A 24688-nucleotide genomic window follows, 5' to 3' on the forward strand; every position below is an offset into this window, starting at 1 on the left:
GAATAGTAGATAGATGCTTCTTTTCAACCCTTTTTTCAATCAATGTAACTCTTTCCTCGAATATTGCATCACGTCGAGCCAACTCTTCTTTAACATTTTTTAGGTCATTGTTTAGGATATCTAAAGTAGACCTATAATTTCTTTCCACCTCGAGTCGGGCCTGCTTGATTCTTACTTCAATTTCCTCTTCTCGATCTATGATTTCTTGCGCTGATCCTTCGGGCATTATTTTGAGAGGGGCCTGATCAAAGAACCAATGGAGGTATAAGGGGTCAACTTCTCCTTCAACACGATCATCAACCATAGCTTTCGAACTTAAAGTTCGACTACACCCCAAATCTTTTGAGCTTGTGATTCTCGATCTCGATCTTCAAATGCTACTTCCCACATAAAATTCCGCGTATCCTCGGCTTTAGGTAAAATTTGTTTTTGTCCTAGTTGGCGTAGAACTCGGAGGGGTATGTATGGTTGGAACCCACGAAGGCCTGTCAGAACGAAGAATGGACGATAGGAGACATAACAATTACCTCACTAGCAGGAAACCAATGATAGTTCCATGTAATTTTAGATGCCGTCAGTTTAAGAAGATAATGTCTCCATGCTTTGACACTTTTTGGCAATTTGTCTCCTAATTCTTTCATCCTTTCTGGGTGACTCAAAATATAATTCGTCCAATCAGATTTTAAATCCGTCGCAAAACGATGGCGATATGGGTGCTCTAAAAACCACATTTGCAATAAAATGCTACAACCTTCAAAAAAAATCTCCCCCCTCTCTACATTTAGTCAAAGCACGATAAATATCAGCCAACATCATCAGCAATATAGTGGATTTTCTTTTCTTTATCATAACACAGTGACTATTCCTGACAGACGAATATCGATTTTTTTATCCTTCCTTGGAAAAACCATAGCTCCCAAGAATGCTACCATGAATGCTTCTTGTCTATGTTTTTCCCAAGTAGGGAGGTGTTGTCCATTTTTAAGTTGCTTCCCATAGCTTGAAAATCCTTCCTTCTTTCCATATCTTGAGTACAAGAATTCCAAAGAAACCAACCCATTATCAAAACACTCACATTCCTTATGAGGATGGATGATGTGCATCTGTTCTAGAAATTTACCTCTGCTGAAACTCCTAGGGGCTATCAGTGTTTTAGTTCGAAGATCCTGGCCTAAGCCTGTGAAACCACCCAATTCTTCTAATGTAGGCGTCAACTCAAAATCACTAAATCGAAACACATTATTTGTGGAGTCCCAAAATGGAATCAAAGCCTCGATCAAACCTCTGTCAGGACTAAATCTCATGATATCTGTAAGGAAACCAAGATGTTTGAATATCTCAGTCCGCCTAAATTCATGCATATCGTTCCACCAATCCATTAGTAATTGTGGGGTTTTATCTGTGATCATAAACTTTGGGGGATCATTGACCATTTCGACTAGTTCATCCCTTGGTCTTTTATCACACCTCATAGATCTCATGATTACCTGGTTGAGAAAAAAAGAAAATCGGGATTTTTAAAATCAACTTTAATTGTGAAAATTTTTTATAATTCGAAATTATTTATTGGAGTAGTTAAAAAAAATGATTCGGAATGTCTAAAGTGATCATTGATTCAGGTTGTTTTGAAAAGAATGAACAATTTTGAAAAAAAAAGAAAGAAAAATAAAAGAATGTGTATATGTACAATTCAAAAGACATATATACATATATTATTAATATTAATATATTTATTATTTATGTATTATTTTAATAAAAGTGAAAAATAAAATTGAGGATTAGGTGTGTATGTATATATATGTGTATTAATTTGTTTATTTTGAATCATTGGTTGAAAATGGGTAGAAAATAGATATTTATTTCTTTAGTCGATTATCCTAAAGCCGGTCAACATTTTGTTACAGTCTTCACATGATGCAACAAGTAGCACAAAAATGCACATGATGGTCTCACGAAAAGATATCTGTCCTTGTCAGATTGGGCCCCTATGCTAAATTTCGCTAAGTTACATGCACATGATGCAAATAAATCGGAACCTAGTAAGGATATCATGTCTGAAAGTTTCAATCCTACTAAGGTAAGATATCTAGACTGGCTGTAAAACGAGCGGACAACTCGAGTCAGGGAGTAGCAACGTACTGGTAGCAGCGCTTTCCGGCTTTGTACATGGGTGCTCCCCATCCTAAAATGGTGTGACTAAATATCCTTCACCATGGACCGAAGATCCACTGGCTATCTTTACAAAGTTGGGGTGCGCAGTCGCAATTCCCATAATTATATTAATGAATACTCATAGTTGTGTGCAAGAAAACAATTTATATACCGTTCAAATAATATAAAAATAAAAATAAATATACAATTAGCACATTAAGACAATAAATACAATATCCAAAAATGTAAATAAATAAGTCATAGTCATACATAAATTAATATTTAAAGCTCGAATTCTAGTTAATCCCCAGCGGAGTGGCCATCTGTCACGCCCCTTTTTTTCTCTCAATATTTTTTGATTTTATTTTGTTTCGAAAGAAAAAGAGTTTTTTCAATTAAAGTGACATTTTGAAAAGGGATAATTATTATTCAGAGTCGCCACTTGGAATTGAGTTTTGGTGTTCCAAGTCACCTTATATTAAATTCCTAATCAAAAGGATATTTGACTCTATTTTTTATTGGTCTGCGAACTAGAAATTCGGATAAGGAATTCTGTTGACCGAGGGGAAGGTGTTAGGCACCCCTCGAGTCCCGTGGTAGCACGGTCGCTTTATTAACTTTGATATGACTTGACTTAATTTTGGATATTATATTATTTAAACTTAATAATGAATTTTTATTTACCCAAATTTATTGTTTAACTTAATTTTAAACTGACTAATTTATTTGAAATCTGTTTATTTTAGTTTATTTTTATTAACATTTGTGTGTATTTGTGTGTCTATATATATATATATATATATATACATTAATGAATGTATATAAATATCTAATATTTTGAAAGTAAAATTTATATAGGAAAGAGATTTTAGTGTTTGAGTAATTTTAGGATTATTTTTTTTTAGTTACATTTTAAATAAGAGGTAAAATTTTAAGAGATTTACAATTAGCTTTACAAAGAAAAATTTTAAAATTTTTTTTAATGCTGCACGTGTTTTTTTTTAATCATCTTTGGTTATTTTTTTTTTTTTTTGTATTTTTCTTTTTATTTTTATAATAAAGTAATAATTTTTAATTTTGGTTGACATTCTTTCAAACTCACTCTTTATCTTTTTTTTTAACTTTATTTTTATCAAAAAAACTTACGTTTTTGTTAACTTTTTTATTATTATTTTATTTCTATTTTCCTTTCTTTCTTTCTTTTATTTTTTTTAACTTTCTGTTTTATTAATTTTTTTTATTTTATTTTTTTTTATAAAATTTGTCTTCTTCTCCCTTTTTTTATTTTTTATATAATTTTTGTTACCCTTTTTTGTTACGTTCTTTTTTCATTTATTTTTTTTATTTCTTGTTTTATATTTTTTTTATTCTGCTTCTCTTTTCTTCTTTTTCTTTTGTTTTTATTTTATTTTAGATTTTATATATTTGTTTGTTTGTTTTTTGTTTTCTGTAAGTCTGTTTCTCTCTCTCTTTTCCTCTTTTATTTTTTTCATTTTTCCACGTTTTTTTTTGTTTTCTTTTTTTTTTATTTTTTTTTCTGTTTCTTTTTTTAAAAAAAATCTGTTATTTTTTCATTCTTTTTTTTTCGTTGTTTTTTTTTGTTTGTTTTATGATTTCTTGTTGTTTTTTTATTTATTTATTTTTTATTCTTTTGTTCTCTTTATACAATTTCTCAAATTTTATTCTTTTTTTTAAAATTATTAATAGTAATTATCACTATTTTATCATTAATCCCTAGATGAAATTTACAATTCTACTTAGATAAAAAAAATTACTAATTATTTATATATCCTAATCTAACAAGTCTACAATAAATTCAAGAAAAATCTTACAAAGTGAAAATAGACGGAAATATATATTAATCTATTTAAATTCAACAATTCAATATCATGAAGCGACATAAATTGCAAAATCTATCAAAAAAACATAATAATAATAATAACGTAATAATAATCAATATAATACATGTGATTTGAAGTATTTCATGCTATTGGAATCAACTTTTCATTGAAGTAATATTATTTAAATCACGCGAGAATTTATAATTACCTCGCTGCGAAAATTGATACCACAACAACAACTGCTACGATCTACTGATTTCCAAAGTTAATAATTGTTAATTAACTTTAAAGAGCCGCAAGACCGAAACCGCGAACAAAACCTCAGATTACCATATAAAACTCACTTTTCACTCTTTTTGTTTGCTCTCTATGTTTCTCTGTATTTCTCTGTATCTGTGTGTTCTCTTTTTTTTCAACTGAACGTGTTTTTTTATAATAATTTTGGCTGAGAGTCTGGTGCTAATTAAAAGGAACGTAATAGAGTGGGATTAGGATTTTATTTGAAATATTGTTGAGGGAATTGGGGTTGAGATAAGGATATAAAATAAATAATAATAATAATAATAGAAGAAGAAAATTAACAAAATGAAAATAATAATAAAAAAATGTAAAATTTCAAAAGAAACGTCCAGAGAGAGAGAAAAAAAAAAATGGGATGAGATTTTTTAGTAAAATAAGTTAGGAAGTTGGGAATAATTAGCATAAGGGGAAGGTAATTTGAATATTTAGGACTCCCCTTTTTTTTTCTTCTTCTACCATTATTTTTAAACTAATTAAAATTTGAAGATTTAAAACAAATACCATAAATTCATAATTTTTTTATTATTAAAGTAATTTACACAATTTATTTATTTTTTATTTATTTTAAATATAACCTTTTTAAAAATTGGTGTTAAATCTTTATATTTTGATAAAAAATTAGGTGTTCACAACACAGAAGAAAAAAAATGAATCAACAAAAGTTTTATTTCACATTTTAAGACACTAAACATAAAAAATAAACTAAAAAGGAAAATTTTGAACAAGAAACACAATTAATATTGACAATAATTATTGGATACATGCCACAAAAGTAGACTTTAACAAATATGGAAAAGAAAAAGACAATTGAGTGCTTGATAAAATTAATACATTATTATTAATATACAACATTCAAATACATTAAGTGATTATAGAATAAACAAAAAATAAACATATTGATAATTAAAAATTGCGTGATTAAAAAATTAAAAATCTTACAAACATAAGTTATTGATAAAAATTTAAATAATTAAAACTAAATTGTGGATTTTAGTGTAATAAATTTTTATTGTTTCACTACCTTCAATTTCTTGAATTCATCCTTAAAAAGTTTAATTTTAAATTTTATAACATATTTCATCTTTTATCCTATTTTTTCATAATATCTCTACCTCGTATCCTACTTTTCTTGTAGGTCTATCATTGGATATGTGACATTATATATGTAAGGATGGACAACAATACAATCTAGCCAAACATTATATTTCATTAAGATAAAACAATACGATACATTATAAAACAATACGTAACAATCATCTAGGCAAAGTATAGAGATTTCATAAACCCGCCAGATTAGCTAAAGTTTCAATTTGTTTTGCAACTATCTACATTATTTACTTTTCAATTTCCCAACATGAATGAAGTTATGTTTTTTAATGAATTTTTAGTCTAGTGGACCTTTTATTTATTCCTAACTCCAAATACAAAAACAAATAATAAACAAAAAAAAAACATGCACTATTACTTTGTCGGTCTAAGAACTACATGTTTGAAGGTTTTTAGGAAACCATTTTCTTCTTTGTCTCTGCAGCCTTGATGCCTCCATGTTCATTTCTACTGAGTTTGCAGCTGAGCTAAGCAACAATTAACCTTCTCTTTATTGTTATGCCCCTTTCGCATTTGTAATTGTTGATGTCAAATCTGCTTACATGAAAATATCTTGAGTCAGGCATACTCATGTCGGAGATTGCAACTCTTAGATCCAGAATATTGGTGCTCCTAAAGGTCTCCACAACACTCAAATCAGTTTATTATGTATCGTACACCACTAAAACTTGTACTATTTCTCGATTTTCGTACATGTTCTCGTTGCGACTATAATGCAAAAGCTTTTCCTTTGTATTTGCTATTCAGTCACGCTCTGTTACTCCTCTGTATACGTTGTTCGATTTTTGATTGGTCTAGTTCGGATTCTCAATAAAGGAACTTGAGACTTGTCCATGTTCATAATGCATTGTCCTTTCGTAGGTAGATTTATAAATGTGTTGAACTCAATCAGTTTTACTGCTCCTATCACTGTGTTACCTATAAAATCTACTAAATTGTTCCCCTCAATCAGTATATGTTGAATCCTTGCTTTGGTGATCTCCATTAATACCATACATTCCTCCTCCACCTGCTCAACTCTTTTCCAGGGAACTTTCAAGAGATCCTTAGACAATTAACATTGCTGAGAGAGTGTGATTCCAACCCAAAGTCCTCTAATGCTTATAGTATCTTAGGGCCTCCAATATTGCAATGATTTCTGTTTCCGTATTGGTTCTTAAACCAATTTCTTTTCCCTGCGCACATAAAACATTACCAGATTATCACATGAATGAAGTTATTGAGTTTGTTCTTGAAAGTTATTGTATTCTCATATTCTTTCATTGTCTTCAGTATAATAGTAAGTCTGAATGTAGGCTTAGAGAGTGACATATACTATTATATTAAAATACTCAAGGAAGAATTTGAAGAATTGTTTTCCTCGCACACCCTTGATAGTAACTTATTTCTTCGCTTTCTAATATGCTCCGTTCTAAATTTTTTTTTATATTTTCTATGTAGCTTGTCATGTCGCAAATGAAAATAAATTTATTATCAAACCAATTACACCGCTAGTTATAGAATGAACATGTAAAGTTCAAATGGTGAATAAGTTTTGACCCCGAGAAAGAAGAGACTAAAATGATCACTGCCAAACAATAATTGCGCAAGACTACAATACAAGCTTACCACTAGAGTAGCTACATAGTGGGTGTGATGTACACACATATTAAAAACATAAAGACTTTAATTAACCTACATAATAATATTATTATGTGTAAGACTAAGGATTAATACTAATTAATTAGATGTTAGTCATGTATTTCAATATATTACCTTGGATATTGTTGTAAAATGTTTATTTATTAATATGAAGATTTGAGTAGGTTAATTCAAAATACTACACTATTTTTTACAAAAGGTAAATAGTTGTTTCCCCAATTATTATAATAAAGTTTGCATGTTCTGTTTTTACAATTTTCAATATTGTTTAAAGTGAAAATAAAATCATAAAATTCTTTAAAATATTTAGGGGACTAAAGTAGATGTTTAACCATCCTCACTCTTGATCATCCCTATGTGAATTGTGTGTCACTTCATGGTCGTTTTGTATTTCAACTAGTTTTTCTTTGTTTTCACTTTTTTATAGCTTCTATATGTTATTTATGACTTGAGGGAATGTGTAATATGATTTTCGAACTGATCAGATGAATTTTAGAGAAACATTTCAAATTTTAGAACTTTGATTTTCGAAAGATTTGACCAAAGTCAACATTTTCGTTACTGATCTCGAAAGCAAATTTGTCAGTCTTGTTAGCTTTGAAAGGTGAATTTTGACTTCGTTGAGTAATTTGTGTGTAGCCCGAAGCATTCAAGAGTAATACGGGTCAATAGATAAATATTTGATTTTTAAGGAACCCCAAATTCTTTTCGGACAGTATTTGATTGTAATAAAACGATCTCAAAATAGTGATTTGATAATTTTAATAAGTTTGAAATGTATTTATGATCAATTTACACTATTTTTGGGAGATCCCAAATAAGTTTTGAAGGGTGATTCCAAATTTTGGGTTGTTTTGGTGGTGGATTAATGATGCACCAGGTCGTGGAATCTCGAAGTTCCACGACAACACCTGCCGAATGTTAAATTGCAATTTGTTTACGTGATATCATAGTCAAACTCTCATTCTTATAATTGTGTTAAATAAAATATTATAAAGACTCTGACTATATCAATTTTGTTTTTTATTGGAGTGATGAAAATTGAAATCGATAATAATGAATTTTATACACTAATTAATTTATTTTTGATGTGTGAAAATAATATTTAAAATGTATCCAAATTGATTTCTAATTATAAATTAGACTTAAAAAGTAGATAAACCGTTTAATTTGAGGATACAAATTATATCCTAAGTGCATTAAGGTTCAGATATTTAAATCTAAATAAGCATTTGAATATTAAGATATGTATTAAGTTCTAAGTGTTTTGATCTGAATATACATCAGAATATGAAGATATGGTTTTGGGTATGAACACCAAATGATTAAGATAATTTGTTTTCCATATCTAAATGTGTATATGAAATTAAACACCATATCAATAACATATTCGCACATCTATTTATGGAGCAATATTACAAATTTTAGATCTACTTTATAATTATGACTACTTATAACATTTTAATTGCAAATTATAACATATCATTTTTTATTTATAATTCAATTAATTTCACTTCATGAAATATTTATTTTTTTATAATTATATTTTAATTAATAGGTGAGATAAATAAAATTAATAAGAGAGAATCAATGGTAATTATCTATAACACTTCTTTTTAAAAAAAATTTACCTTCCACACATAATATTGCACCTTTTTAAGGAATCTTTTACCGTACACGTTATTTATTCAAATGATAGATTTTTCTCTTACCATCATCATTTTGTAAATCTTTCTCTCTCATCATCTTCATTCTTCTTCTTTGTACACTCAAAAGAAGGACATTCTTCTAAACAATACAAAGAATCAAGAGTTAAGGTTGACAAGAAACATGTTGAAGAATCAAAAACGTCAACATACACTTAGAAAGGTCACAGATTCGTTAGAAGTGATTTCTAATGTTGAAATTGAGGTTTCCTCTTTTAACATCTTGACTCAAATGCCGCCGATTAACAGAATTGCGAATTCTACGAACAAGTGTGTTATCGCTCCCAAGAAGAAACAAACCCCAGTAAAGTTGTATATGATCAAATTGAGTATCTTTTTGACATGAAATTGATATACTATGTAGTTGGTATGATTTTTTTTTGTATTAATATGTTTGTGCATTGACATGAAGTTTGTATAAATCTGGTATGACTTTCCACAATTGTATTTAAATTATATTCCAATTGAAGTTGGTGAAACGGGGATAAAAATTAATATGAAATTTCTATGTATTTCTATTTTTTGTGATTTTTCTTCAATGTTGTTTCAGTGATTGTGGTGTGTACACATGTCTATTTGCTGAATAAAATAGCAATGGAATTTTTTTATATGAGTCTCATTAATATCGATATAAAGTACCATAGTCAAAGATACACCACAATCCTATGAAAGTATGGAAGAAGAGGATTGTTGATGGCGCAATTAGTGAGAGTTAAGTAACTTGAACTATTGCCAGCAAAATTGGTGGACCCTACATAGCAAAAGAACATGATCCGGATACTATCATTATCCTACACCAAATCATTCCAAATAATCTACCAGAATTCACACCATAAAACATATTTCATAAAAAAATAAAAGTTTGTCGTACATAATACAAAGGAATAATAAATATGTTGTATTTATATTCAAATTCCATACCAACCTAACACAAATTTCATCTACAACTTCATTATTATCAGACAAATTTATAGACACTCGTCATTACTTATTCATATCAATATGACTCCAAACAGTCTACCCAATTCATACCATAAAACACATTTTTTCTAATTTATTTTTAGGATAATGCACAAGTACTCCCTCAACCTATGCCCGAAATCTCAGAGACACACTTATACTATACTAAGGTCTTATTACACCCTGAACTTATTTTATTAATAATTTTCTACCCCTTTTTGGCCTACGTGGTACTATCTTGTGGGCCCAACGCTGGTTGACTTTTTTTTTCAAGTTAGTGTCACGTAAGCCAAAAAGGGGTAGAAAATTACTTATAAAATAAGTTCAGGGGGTAATAGGACTTAAGTATAGTATAAGTGTGTCTCTAGAATTTCGGGCATAGATTGAGGGGGTACTTGTGCATATTCTCTTTATTTTTTTACAAATATTTCATATATTTATAATGATGACATCATTAATATTTTATATATTGTCACGAAATAATATGATTAAATCATTCAAATATCAATACAAAATCACCATAACAATTGTGTTTACACTGTACAAATTACAAAAACTAATATACAAAAAACTCATAACATCATTTATTCATTTTTCACATAAATTATTTTGTCATATGACACAAACAGGTTCATACAAAAAAATCACAATTCAAATCTGTTATACACAACCAAAATTCAAAAATTTCCTTTTCAATTTAATTGTTCTTAATATATATTTTTTTGAAGTTAGAATAAAAATACAAATAATAAATCGCAATGAATACTAACCGTAAGGATCTCATCAATCACCATTTTTTATTAATATCGATAAAAATTCATCCATTACCGATTTTTAAACAAAAAATATTTTGGAATTAGTCGTGAATGACAACAATCACAAAAAAGATATTCAAGGGACTAAGAAACATTTGAATAAAAAAATCTGATTTTGAATTAATTTTAACTAATTGAGTAAAAAAGAAAAACTGTTATGAAACTATATGAAATTAGAAGAAGAAGAAAGTAGGGAGGAGAGAAAAAACTTCTTATTTCTCTTGAAGTATATTTAGGAGTCATAGATCTTTCACAAATCTTCTTTATAATAAAGGAAAATCCTTTATTTATAAGGAAAACCTTAGTTGGTCCCCAAGTAGGATTCCTAACCATATCCTACAAAGACTCCACATAATTAGACATTCACTATAATACAAATTGTTTATAACACTCCCCCTTGAATGTCGGTAGATTATGTGCCTCGTTAAAGCCTTACTAGATAAAACCCAGTGGAAAAAAATCTAGTGAAGGAAAAAGCGTACACATATCTAATAATACGCATTATGGATGTCTCATTAAAAACCTTACGAGGAAAACCCAGTGGAACAAAACCTTGTGAGGAAAAAAGAGTACATCGCGTATTAACTTTCCCTAATGACAACATCAATTCAGAGACTAGAATCTTCGTTTTCCAAGCTTGGGCATCATCTTTTTGAAAGTTGTAGTTGGTAGAGACTTGGTGAATAGATCAACAATAATATTACTTGAACAGACCTCTTGCATGTTGATATCACCATTCTTGGGAACTTATGAGTGTAGAAAAACATTGACGAAATATGTTTTCTTCTATCTGCTTTTATAAATCTTCCCTTCAGGGTCAAAGATTTCTGCAAGTTCCTTACTTCAACTTCTTTAAGCAAATAATCTATTGCCAAGAGTTACAATTCTAGTCATCAACTTGCATAATAATACATGTATATGCTCTATGCATTTTGAATCTATTTAATCCTTATGAGGATGATAAACAAGTTTTCCAAAAACTTGTATATGCTTTAGATTTTGAACCCATTCGATATTTTCATATCAATTTTGTCAAGTAACAACATTTAATATTAGATGTATGACATCTTCTAGTGCCTAGATTGCAAGTCAAATAAGTTTTACACTTACCAAGATGCATCATTCCACTTTTCACTTGATAATTATTTCTATACAAACATGCTTTAATAGATGTATAATTCATATCCTCATAATCTTTTACAATATTGCGCGCTATTGTATTAAAGATATCGTCAACGATATACCATTTTGCATTGATTCACAATACGACAAACTTATTGAGATCTCATCACTTCATTATTTTTAGGTAGCTACCCCTCTCATAAGGTTTCATAAAGTGTTATGTCGTAGGCTCCCCAAGAGCACATTGTCTCCTTATTATGATTATTTTGATTATTTGATCCTCCCCTTTTTTCAAGGATTATTTCATTTAGAATTGATTAGTCTATCACGCTTGATGCATGTCATAGACTTTATCCTTAAGGGACATTCAATAGATATATTTACAACTCTTGTGTTGCTTCTAGTCTCCCCCTTATGTTAGACAAACTAACATATATCTCAATCTTTTGGAGAATCTATCTTTGTGCATCATTGTATATTCGTTGATTATATACTACATATCAAAATAATCAGATGAAAAATATTTGGTCCCTGACCATAAATCAACATAAAGAAAATCTGATCATAATTTGTTGGTTTGAGGCATACAATTACTTTTGTATGCGGTATCATATTTCGGATAAATACATGGAGCTTTACTTTCACAAGCAATGATTTCACTATCTCAGACATTTAATATCACAATATCTTGAGTATTTATCAATATTATCAAGATAAATTGTCTTGATTACATATTTTGAAATTGTGCTCTTAACTCAGTTATTTTTGCACAAACAATTTTATGAATGTCAAACTACAGGTTGACAACAAACGCACAGTGATTATATTATAGATACATCTTTTTATCATATCACATGATAGGTAAACGGACCCATATTCACCTTTTATACTTTTAAAATTTAGAGATTTAATCTCAACATTAGTTGATCCAATCAACTTGTCATGAGAACAAACAACATAGGAATTCTTGAAGAATCTTCTAGTTTTTAATGTATGTCCATTACTCAATATGCACATCTTTGGGATGACCAAATTATTCATGCCAACTAATAAAATTATTAGTGCTCGTAAACTCCAAGTTTACTACGTCATGTGCCTTTTGCTTTAGTAGATTTATGGTTTACTATTATATGAGTAAATTTCAATTTTATTAATCCAAAAGTAATTTTCAAATTTATTTCTTCTCAATTACTTCACCCTTTAGGTGAGTCATAATCCATCAGTGAATGAACTAATCTGAAGAAAATTGTGCATGTAACATATTATTTGTGCCAACATTTTTGCAAACATCAAGTTGCGAGATAATAATAGGCACACATGAGACCATATAAAAGAAACATTTATTAGGACCATTAAATATCTAAACAATCCACTAAGTGGATGACTAGGTCCACAAATATCTGTATACGTTCCTAGAACGCAGAGAATTCTATCTCAACTTTCGTTTATGATGGTCTCACAATTAACTTGCTTTGTTAACAAGCAGTACAAGAAAATTCATGTCTAGCATGATGGTTTATCACCTCATTCACTCTAAAGAATGAATCTGTATTTTTACCATTTATCAAAGGCTCTCATTATTCATGAATGGAACACAATCATCTGAATACATCAAATTTTGATAATTTAGTACCTCATTCCATATTCATGTGCATCATTTAATCAATTGTCTTCTTTTAGACATTTATCCACTGCTACATTCACTTTAGGGAATGGATCTGCTTCAACGAGATATATTTCATGACTAATTTTATCAAAAACTCATTATTTCCCTTAGTCATCATAATATCATCAATATGGTGCATTAAGACTCAAACCCAACGTCTTATGCAATAAATCAATGAGGGACTTGAATCCAACATCTTTCATCATAAAGCATCAAGACTTCTGATGTCTTACCCTCTTGATGCGATTGCACATAAATCCATCGTCTTATTCTTTTGGTGCGATATAACTTAAATTCATTGTCTTACTCACAATGAGGCTCAACCGCAAGCTTTTGAAAATAATTACAATTTTATCACTTTTGATGATCATTAATATGATTATATATTATAATTACACACAAAATTGAGACTACTGATTTCTTATAATCAACATTAGCAGTTAATAGATTTAGTTTAATAGATCACGTACCTCATATAAAGATTGAAAATATATTTTTCTCTAAATTGTGCTTATTTGATTATTAAAATAAATTAAGGAATTCTCTTCCTAGTCAGTTAAAATTAAACGTATAGAAAGTCGACAAGTCTTTTTAAATAATTAGTTTAGATGGTACCTCCAGATGTGTTACATAAATAATTATAACATAAAATAAATCATACCTTGAAGAGATAAGAACTTTATTGCATAACTTATGCAAGATCTCTTTTGCACTTTTTCCGTCATCTACATAATTCTTTAAGAATAGAACAATCGTGCTGATAACGTGTTATGAAACTATATGAAATTAGAAGAAGAAGGAAGTAGGGAGGAGAGAAAAGACTTCTTATAACTCTTGAAGTATATTTAGGATTCATAGATCTTTCACAAATCTTCTTTACAATGAAGGAAAACCATTTATTTATAGGGAAAACCTTAGTTGGTCCCCAAGTAGGATTCCTAACCATATCCTACAAAGACTCCACATAATTAGACATTCACTATAATACAAATTATTTATAACAAAAACAAATTTATAGAAAAAAAATTAGAGGGAGAGAGAAACATTTGAAAAAAAAAAATAAAATCTGATTTTTTATTTAATTATAACTGATTGAGTAAAAAAACGAAAATCTAATATTCCTATTTTGTTTTGAATCCCTAAATTTATAGCATTATTAATTATCCTTAATGTTATCTAATTTTTTATTTTTATGATATTTAAAAAAAAAACTTTTTTTAGTATTAGTTAAAGAATCTTTTTCTTTAAAAAAAATGTTACAAGCCGAAATTTATAGTTGAAGTTAAAAGTTTTATTCTACTATAATTTGAAAATATTAATCTAATAAATGTTATTTATAAAATTTTCACTTGTAAAAATCTCATTTTATACAAAATAATATATCTTTTAATTGAAAAAATATCATATTAAAATTCATAAAAAAGTTTCACATTGGAGTTCTGACCTGTAACTATCTTCTAGCTATTTTTATTGCAACATCAAATACATGATTATTTGTTCAAGTTTCCAAATTAATTGCATATGAACTTGGCGATGTATTTGATAATCCTATTAAATTTTATTTTTTTTTGGTGCTTAAAATGAAAGTTTCACCGTGAGCAAATGATGCTTTCCGAATTCCAAAAAGTCAGTACATGAAATTTATTTGAATTTACGTAGAAAATCGGCAAAGAGATGGAGAGGCAGAAGCATGTCGATTGCCGCATGATAAGGACAGACATAAGTGCAACATTAGTTTTTTTTTTTTAAGAGATACGGTATATTAATGAATCTGAATGGTGTTAAGACACTTGTACTAATCAGATCTTTTTAAATTTATTAAGAGACTTTTTCTAAAAAAAAAAAGAATCAAACAAATTTAATGGGCTGAATCTTAATTATTAAAATTAAGATCTTAAAACAGACATATTTAATGGACTAAATCTAAATTATTAAAATTCAGACCTCATTAAGTGCAAACAAATAAGCCTAAACATAGCAAAAGTCCATACGGATCGATAGTGTTGAAAAAATCCAATCCATATATTCAACTATATCTAATACAAAATTATAAGGGAAACTTACATAAATATACTATAATAACAAAATATTTACCATTTATAGCAATAATATTTCTTTTTCACTCGATCACTTTTAATTCATTTATAATACAAGTTTAATTCATATTACAAAGAACAATTCTTTATTCATATATAATACAAATTTTAATAATAAATAATTTATTTATTACACATTTTAATTCACTTATAATACAATGTGTCAAATTTTTACCAAACAAACATAATATATTTAAAAAATAATTATAATTCATATATATTACATACATAATTCACTTTTAATACATATGATAAATTTAACATATGATTGCTATAAATGGTAATAAATAAAAAGTATTGCTAAAATCAGTAATTATTTATTAAAATATATCAATTTATGTAATTTTTCCAAATTATAATGGGTAAGTAAGAAAATTAATTAAATAAAGGCAACTTTCAGTTTTCACATATAGCAAACACAAAATTTGTATTTGTATGTTATAACAAAGTTTGCATAATTGCGCTCCATAGCAAACATATATATGTATAATTCGCTATACATATACAATTGAAACGAATTGTATAAAACGAGAAAGAGATAAATTATATACAATTTGAATTTGTATAAAACGAGAAAGAGAGAAAGGCAAAAGAGACTTGGACATAGAAATATTTGTATTGTATAATTATAAGTGTATAACACGATTATTAATCTGTATACTTTGGCATTCATTCCAATTGTATAAGTATAGATTTGAAATCTGTACACAAATAAGAAACTTACTTGGATGTAAGTTGTATAAGTATATGTTTTTTCGTGGTGACTTTCAATTGTATATGTATATGTTATTATATGTATTCAAATATAAATTTGTATATGTATATGTATATATAACTATATTATTGTATATTCCACAGTTTACATATATGGAATTTACATACAAATAAAATTTTGTATTAGCTATTAATAGTATATGTATATGTTCTTTGTATTAAACTTGTCAATTGTATATGCATATATGTATATGTATAAGTGAAGTCTATATATATGATTTTATACTAGTGTAATATGTATATAATTAAAAATCTATATTAGTGGAAATAATACATAATTTATTTTAAAAAAAATTGATTTGAAGAGAGATTTTAGGAGAAATCAAAAGAAATTGGAAGAGAAAAAATAGGAAAGAATTTGTATAAAAATAATCAATCTTCAGTTTCTTAAAATATGGGGGGCCAACCAATTTTTAAAAAATAACGGATTTGAGGAAAAATCGACAGAAATTAGTAAAGAAAGATAGGGAATATGTTTGTATAAAAACAAGTCTTCCGTTTCTTTAAATTAGCAGGCCGCAATCAAACGACAAAAGTCAAATAACATTTGCTGCCAACTAAAAATAAATGAAAGAGTAGCTATAATATTTATTTTGATTTAAATGTTTGTTATTATGAACAATTTTCCCATTAGATAATTATCAAATCAACATATTGTCTCGTTCACCAAATACATTTCTAAGTCTCTCAAAGAATCATGTCAATGAAGCATTGTCTTCTGTTGAGCTGTCAATATGGGCTAGCCCATCCATTCGGGCTTACTTGTACATGCTTTGACATTTACAGGTCAGGCCGGGTTAGCTCATTTTTTGCGCGAGCCAGAAAACGATCGACCCAACACACAAATACGTGGACTACATGCTTGCAAAGCCGGTCCACTTTTTAAAAAATTATATATTTTTTATAATTATTAATTAAATTATAAATTATAATTTTAAAATATTATCATAAATATCGACAAAATAATATTACATGATATTAATGTTATAATTGTTAATCAAATCCACAAATAAAATTATCTTTATAATATTTTTAAAGTTTCTTTTCAAGTAAAACTATAAATATCTAAATAGAAATATTAAAATATTAACCTAATTGTTTTGAGTTTGAACTTTCTTTAATTTTTTAAATTTTAATATTATATCATTTTTTTAATGGAAAAATTGTATATAATGGCAAACTAATAAATCAAATTAATTGCTATAACAATCCTTTGATTTAATTGTGTCTCGTAGCAAACTGTTTGTCAGTCACCTCTCTCCCTCAAACTCTCGTTCGCCACTCTCCTCTCTCGTTTCATCTCTCACTCGCTTCCTCTCATTTTATACAAACACAAGTGTATAAAATCTGTTTCTATTTGTATAAAGCTAGAGGAAGTTGTATAAATATATATATTTTTGTTCTCCTCTCTCCCCTCTCCAGATCTCGCTCGCCACTCCCCCTAATCTCGCTCGCCACCCTCGCCTCTCTCGCTTACACAAACAGAAACGAAATATGTAAATTGTGTTTCTGTTTATATAATGCGAGAGAAAATTGTATATACACATGCAAATACATATATTTTCGTCCTATACACTTATAATTATACAATAAAAGTATTCTCATGCCCAGTTTCTTTTGCCTTTCTCTCTTTCTGATTTTATACAAATTCAAATTGTATATAATTTCTCTTTCTCGTTTTACACAATTCGATTCAATTGTATATTTCCTGCCCAAGTCTCTTTTGCCTTTCTCTCTTTCTCATTTTATACAAATTCAAATTGTATACAATCGTTCTATACACTTATAATTATACAATTCGTTTTATACAATTCTCTGCCCAAGTCTCTTTCTCTATCTCGTTGTATACACTTTGTTTTATACAATTCACTTCAATTGTATATGTATAGCGAATTATACATTTATACGTTTACTATGGAATGCAATTATGCAAACTTTGCTATAGCATACAAATATGAATTTTATGTTTGCTATATGTGAAAGTTGCCCTTTTTTAATTAATTTTTATTGGCCCACGGGCCGATCCAACCTAAAATTTTCAAGTTCCACCAATCAGCATGCTTATTCAGACTGGGCTAAAAATTCTTTTTTTTTTTTTGAAATGAGCTCCAAAAATTTTAGCTCAACCCTATTAAATCTCGAATTAACCAAGTCAACCCAATGGACCTAACTCATATTGACGACTCTAATCTTTTGAATCAATCAAAGCATATGAAAGTAATTTACAATTTAGTGTCCGATTTGATCGATTTTTATCCAAAACATGAATACCCAAAAATCTTTCCATCAAAATATTGACTTCTTCTATCATTTGATTGTTTTCTTTTAATAGATATGCTTACACATCTTCTACAACCTCCGTTACATTACAAAAGTAACGCACCACAATAAGCATAACTTATTAAGACCCATTTCATTAATTGTTAAGAATTTTACAAGCCATCATAATTGAATTCAATGAAGTTTGACTTAAAAGGATTTTTGTGTTTCGGTATAAATATTACTTCTTCGAGTTTATATGACTTACTTCCCTTTTAATTACTTAAAAAAAATGACACATTTCTATATTAAGTACCAACTTAACTTTAAAATATTCATTTTACCTTAATGAAATGATTTATAGTCACACAAATATCTATTACTTATTTTGAATCACAAGTTTCTAAAGTCTTCATTTTTTTCTTAAAACTCTGTTGAGTCAAACTAACTCATATAAAATGGGACGGAGGGAGTATAACTTTTCATACCCTTGCGTAAGTAAATATCTTTGAGAAAAAGTCATTGCAAACCAAGGTAAAACTGTATATTTAGTGGCTCCATGCATCTCAATTTACACATCAATTTCCATGTTGTCAATGAGCCTAACCTTTCCAAACCATACTGCTACACAAAATAGAACTGGTCTCTTGATGGTTTCCACTGGCTCTAAACTTTCTTGATCCACAATCTGATGCAAGGAAGGTGTCAGCAATGAGGTAAAACAAAACCAAGAAATCGAAATGAACTTTTTATTTCTATTGATGATGACCTTCATGTTGCTAAACAAAAATATTGTGGAACATTGCACAGGTTCATGTCCGGATAAAGCTTCCAAGACGCTAAACATACCAAATACTGGTGATGTGTCTACTAGTTCAAGAGGGTAGTAAAGGAGAAGTGGTGTAACTAGAGAGCTTTATCATGTTACTCGCTCCTTAAAAAAGACGTTGTATGGTACTTGTGCATTCTATTGGTAAATATATGTTACAGCTAGAGGACCTTGAAAGCACTATTGACAAGATTATGCCATACTTCCTTTAGTAATTTGTTTATCTATATGAAAGATATTATTTTTCTTTAAGTTCTCACCTCAGCATAATCAACCGTTCCACCGGCTTCAGATATGGTAAGAATGGCAGTATTTATCAGTTCTCTGCAGTTAACCTGACCCTTTCCTGCTTCAACTTGTGCTCTAGACAGAGCACGACTAATTGATAAAGCCTGTGGAATAGTAAACGAGCAAAAAGTTTCAATTAACACAAACACCAGATAATGATAGAGAGAACCTTAGTAGGAAATCAGTTTTTGCAAATGTTTTATCCCAGATATTTTGATTCTGAATAAGCTAATGGTTGCCATAATTAGTATATCTAAGAAGCAGGTTTTTATTATCATATAATAAGAGATAATGATAGCAGAAGAAGCACCCTTTGTCTGTCCACAGGTGAAAGTTTCACATTACGGGAACTCATTGCAAGGCCATCATGTTCTCGTACTATTTCAGAACCAATCACCTTTATCCCAAAATCAAGATCTCGGACCTGAAATAGAATTACGTTCAGACGATCAATTAAAAAATCACATCAGACTTCAGCTCTAAAGCATACTACTTGACTAAGACTAGCAAAGTAACAAAAACCAAGCAACATTTCAACATCTTCCTGATTAGCACTTTTACTTTCAGAAGGGCAGATATGGCCATATTTGGGGTGGCATTCGGTATTTCCAAAGTATGGTTTCCATAATTCGGTATTCGGTAATTGAAAGTAGATACTACAAAGTTCGGTCCGGTACAGTAAATTCTGGCACAATAATTACGTGTTGATAGGGTGGAGTATTTCAATTATCTCTTAATCCTGGGTACGTTGTTGTTATACTGATAGATGTTAGATGGCCAAATACATAAGTTGCCCGTTAAAGTTGCCATGAATTTTCATTTTGACACCTAAACTAAAGCTTGATCCTATTATACCCTTCAACACTTCTTTAAATGTGTGTATTGAACGTCTAAGTCACAATCTCTCATTCAAACAAAGAATGTGCTTTTACAAACGCTTTGATACAAAAATGTGACCAAGAAATGACTGGCACATAAACAGTAGAAGAAAAGGTTCTTCTCTTTCCTCAAGTTGTGTATTTCAATTACGAAAACAAAATAGAGAACTCCATCCACGAAAAACATAATCACCTCTTCGCCAGTAAAAGCAACGACGGCTACTAAATTCACCACCATCATTTTTTATTACATCCATCTCATTACCACCATCCATCCACTCTTCAGGATCAACCACCAAGATCAAACTCATCATTCATCACTCCACTCTCATTCCATAACCTCCAAAGCCGACATAAAGGAATCATTGCCACTGCGGAATCGATGTTTTTGGTGATAAATGCTTACCAAGGTTGAAGAAATCAATAAATAGTAGTAACGCAAAAGTTAAAGACTTTGATGAGCATCGCAAATCAGAACAAACTCCATCACCTCACTCCCTTCATTCACTTAATGATTTTGTTCCTTACTGGGTATACACCCTCATTGAATGATTGGATTTTCAAGAAATCAAATAAATTGGATAACAGTGCTTATAGATAATTAAAAAAAAAGTTTACCACATAGAAATGCTAATTCCGAAGAATTCTTAGATACAGCAAAGGGACTGTTGTGGTATCTTTTGGGAGTCCACAATCAAAAACTATTAAGGAGATAACATCTATCTTTTACCATAAAATTTACCAGTTAGGAGTTATTTGGTGTGAGATATAACGCATAATAATCTCAAGCGATAAAAATGTCTGTGTTTGGTTGGACACATTAGGCATATACCTTAGTAATGAGATAAGTTATCTTGGGATTGAGAACTTATAATACCTCCATCCAAACATCCAAACAGCTAGTACAAATTCAGTCATCCAACATTTCAACAGAAAAAAAAAACAAGAGGAAATTTTAGCAAATCTTACCATTCTCTGAATAATCCTCCATTGTTGATAATCCTTCTTACCAAAGACGACAACATCAGGCTCAACTATATTAAACAACTTGGTAACAACAGTAGCAACCCCTCTAAAGAAAACAGGCCTACTATTCCCACACAATCCCTTTTCCAATTTTTCAGCTCTAACCCAAGTTTCATGGCCCATCCCTTTATCTTCGACACAAGACACCACCATTCCCCCACTCTCTTCTAAATTCCTGTCAAACCCATTTCCAATTTGAGAATTCCCATAGTCATACAGATTTTTGGGGTTGAATACAACATCAACACCACCAGGTACAGAGTTGAGTTTCTGTATATCGCCTTGAAAATCAGATGGGTATGTTGAAAGATCTTCATTGGGTGAGAATTGACCTGGATTAACATAGATGGAGACAACTATAAGGTCAGCTTGATTGTGTGCTTCTTGGATTAGAGAAAGATGACCTTGATGGAGGTAGCCCATGGTGGGTACAAAGCCAATTGTATTGCCTTGGGCTCTCATGCTCCTTGTCCATTTTCTCATCTCATCCTTGTCTGTGATGATAATTGCTTCTTTAGCTGCCATTTTCGATTAGCGGCAGCCGCCAGTATGAGTTTTACTATCTCTATTAGAATAGGGTGAACGAGTTTCAGGTTCTTTCCTAAAAGTACTCCGTCCTGTCTCTTTTAATACTTGCCTTCGATTATTGTCACCCATTGTTTCAATAATATATTGTATTGTATTATATTATATGGTAGATATAATATTTAGCTAAAATATATTTTTTGTTGTTATTTAATAGTATTTTAATTGTTTAGTTTGATTATATCGTAATGTATTATAATTTATAAATATAGTAAAATATCCTTAATTATTCTAGGTAAGAAGTTTGTCTACATTTAAATAGTTAAGGTAAATGATAAAATAGTCTTTTTTAAATATTATGTAAAGATATAATTGGAAAAAAAATTAAGTAACAATAGAACACATCAAATTGGTTGTTCCATAAAATAGGAATTTTCGTTGTTACATAACAAAGAAATTTAACAATACAGTATAATTAATTTAAGTAACAATCAAAACAAACATTGTACATATATTAAAGATACGATACAATACAATACAATACAATGGATAACAATGATCCAAACATAGTGTAAGTCTTATATATGATTCTTAGTTTAAATATTAAATAGTTGTCATTTCTTAAAATCCAAAGCGTAAATTATGATATTTTCTTGGGAAAATGCACAAGTACCCCCCTCAACCTATGCCTGAAATTTTAGAGACACACTTATACCATACTAAGGTCCTATTACCCCCTGAACTTATTTTATAAGTAATTTTCTACTCCTTTTCGACCTACGTGGCACTAACTTGAAAAAAAAGTCAACCAGCATTGGGCCCACAAGAGAGTGTCAGATAGGCCGAAAAGGGGTAGAAAATTATTAATAAAATAAGTTCAAGGGGTAATAGGACCTTAGTATAGTATAACTGTGTCTCTGAGATTTCGGGCATAGGTTGAGGGAATACTTGTGCATTATCCCTATTTTTTCTATTATATCCTTTATATGTAGGGGTGTAGAGTTTTTGGCTAAAATATAACTCAAATTAATATACATTTTTATATTATCTAAGTGAACAAAAATTATTCTTATACTATCCAAAGAATAATAAGAGTCATCCTTCAGTCTATTTTTATTATGAAGATTGAATCAAAAAAAATATATTTTTCTAATCTGATCATATCTAAATCACCACGAGAAGATCAAAGTTACCTAAAAAGAATAAGGGTATGGATAGAAAATGAATCTTTCAATTCATTCTCAAAATTAAACTCTGTGTGTTGTTAGTTTGAATGTATTTTGCATCATCAAGTAAATTAACTTGCAACAATACATATGTCTTGAAATATTTATACAATAGGTTCCGATGTTTAGAAAGTTATGTAAACAAATTCATTTTAAAAGTACTTCGCTCAATTATTTAGAGATTTTCTTTAATTAAATATTTTGTACCTACGTACATTATATACAATGCACTTCACATTTTATATAACGTACAAAAATACTGAAAACATAGTGAAATTATGTAAGCGTTTAGTTATGAAAATAAAAAAATAATTACTTTATTTGGAATTTTTGAAATTTGGAGTTATATTTGGCTATACTTTTTACTAAGAATATTTATAATTTGAATATTTTTTGTCTGAAAACTATCTAAACCCTCAATTCTTAAAAAAATCACCCAACTAAGTAGCTTAACCATATGAACATATATTCACTCGACTTGATACATTTTTTTGTTAGTGGCGTGAGTTTTTTATAAAAGTAAACAAAAGGATGCATCTTGGAACTTTTTACATAGTGCAACGATGTTTTTTGTTTACTTATATGACATAAGGATGTACTTTAAGTTTAGGACATACTTCAGGGTTTGGTATTAGCCAAAAACTCAAGATACTCTAGGGGTGTACATAGGTCAGTTTGGTTTGATTTTTCATTAAAAAAAGCTAAAACAATTATGTCGGTTTATAAAATCTAAAAACCAAATCAAACCATATAAGGTCGGATTTTTCTATTTCAGCTTAGTCGATTCTTTCGATCTTTTAATTTTTTTCATTTTCCACAACTATACGGTGTTTGAAAAAAAGATCAAATATATTTTTACTTACCTGTGTAGTAAGCTCAACTTTAAAAATACTAAATGAATAGAATCTTTTAAAAGATAGTAAAATTCACATGATTGCAAAATACTTTTATTGAAATATCAACGTTCATCATATTAAACTAGAGAACATGTTCGCCTTATATGATTATATAATATTAGTATTTACTGTGTACTAATCATAGTCCTATTAGAATTAGTACTCCTTAATCCTAGTCCTATTAGGATTAGTACTCCTTCCTATATCTCCTATATATATCTCCCATGTATTCCCTTATTAGGTTAACACTTCAATACAATCAATATTCCTTCATGGTATCAAGAGCCAGAAAACCTAGATCTTCTTTTATCTAGGTTTTTTTTCTCTCTTTAGGGCACCGATCGTTCCCTCTCTTCTCTTGGGCGGCGGCAGCCATGACAACCGAGGTGGATCCTCTCGATTCACTTCCTTCTGGCGTTAAACTCCTTCTCAGGCATCTTCATGCCCTGATTCCCGAAAAATTATCAGACATAAATTACCCTACATGGAAAATCACCGTTCTTACAGCCCTTGAGGCCAATTACCTTCTCAAATACGTCGATGGAAGCACAGAACCGCCGCCGGCAGTCATCACCGCCACGG

General features: G+C 29.4%; 1 protein-coding gene and 1 pseudogene across 1 annotated transcript; both read right to left on the minus strand.

Annotated features, from left to right (window-relative positions):
• Positions 1–859: 859 nt before the first annotated feature.
• On the minus strand, positions 860–11231 carry LOC107030343 (annotated as a pseudogene).
• Positions 11232–18897: 7666 nt separating this feature from the next.
• On the minus strand, positions 18898–22090 carry LOC107029383 (pantoate--beta-alanine ligase). The gene is made up of 4 exons (XM_015230783.2): positions 21403–22090; positions 19866–19979; positions 19528–19659; positions 18898–19126 (listed from the first exon to the last, which is right to left on the minus strand). Exons 1-4 carry the CDS (start codon positions 21982–21984, stop codon positions 19010–19012), a joined length of 945 nt encoding a protein of 314 aa, XP_015086269.1. The 5' UTR covers positions 21985–22090; the 3' UTR covers positions 18898–19009.
• Positions 22091–24688: the final 2598 nt, after the last annotated feature.

This window comes from Solanum pennellii, chromosome 9 (assembly GCF_001406875.1).
Source record: "Solanum pennellii chromosome 9, SPENNV200".
In the NCBI taxonomy this organism is placed as follows: domain Eukaryota; kingdom Viridiplantae; phylum Streptophyta; class Magnoliopsida; order Solanales; family Solanaceae; genus Solanum; species Solanum pennellii.

Excerpts from the sequence above, each read along its gene's own strand:
- LOC107029383 (XM_015230783.2), bottom strand. The coding sequence starts at position 21,984 with ATGGCAGCTAAAGAAGCAATTATCATCACAGACAAGGATGAGATGAGA. Across the intron at positions 19,980-21,402 it reads GGAGGATTATTCAGAGAATG|GTCCGAGATCTTGATTTTGG; the intron begins GTAAGATTTGCT and ends ATTCTATTTCAG. Across the intron at positions 19,660-19,865 it reads CACCTGTGGACAGACAAAGG|GCTTTATCAATTAGTCGTGC; the intron begins GTGCTTCTTCTG and ends ACTATTCCACAG.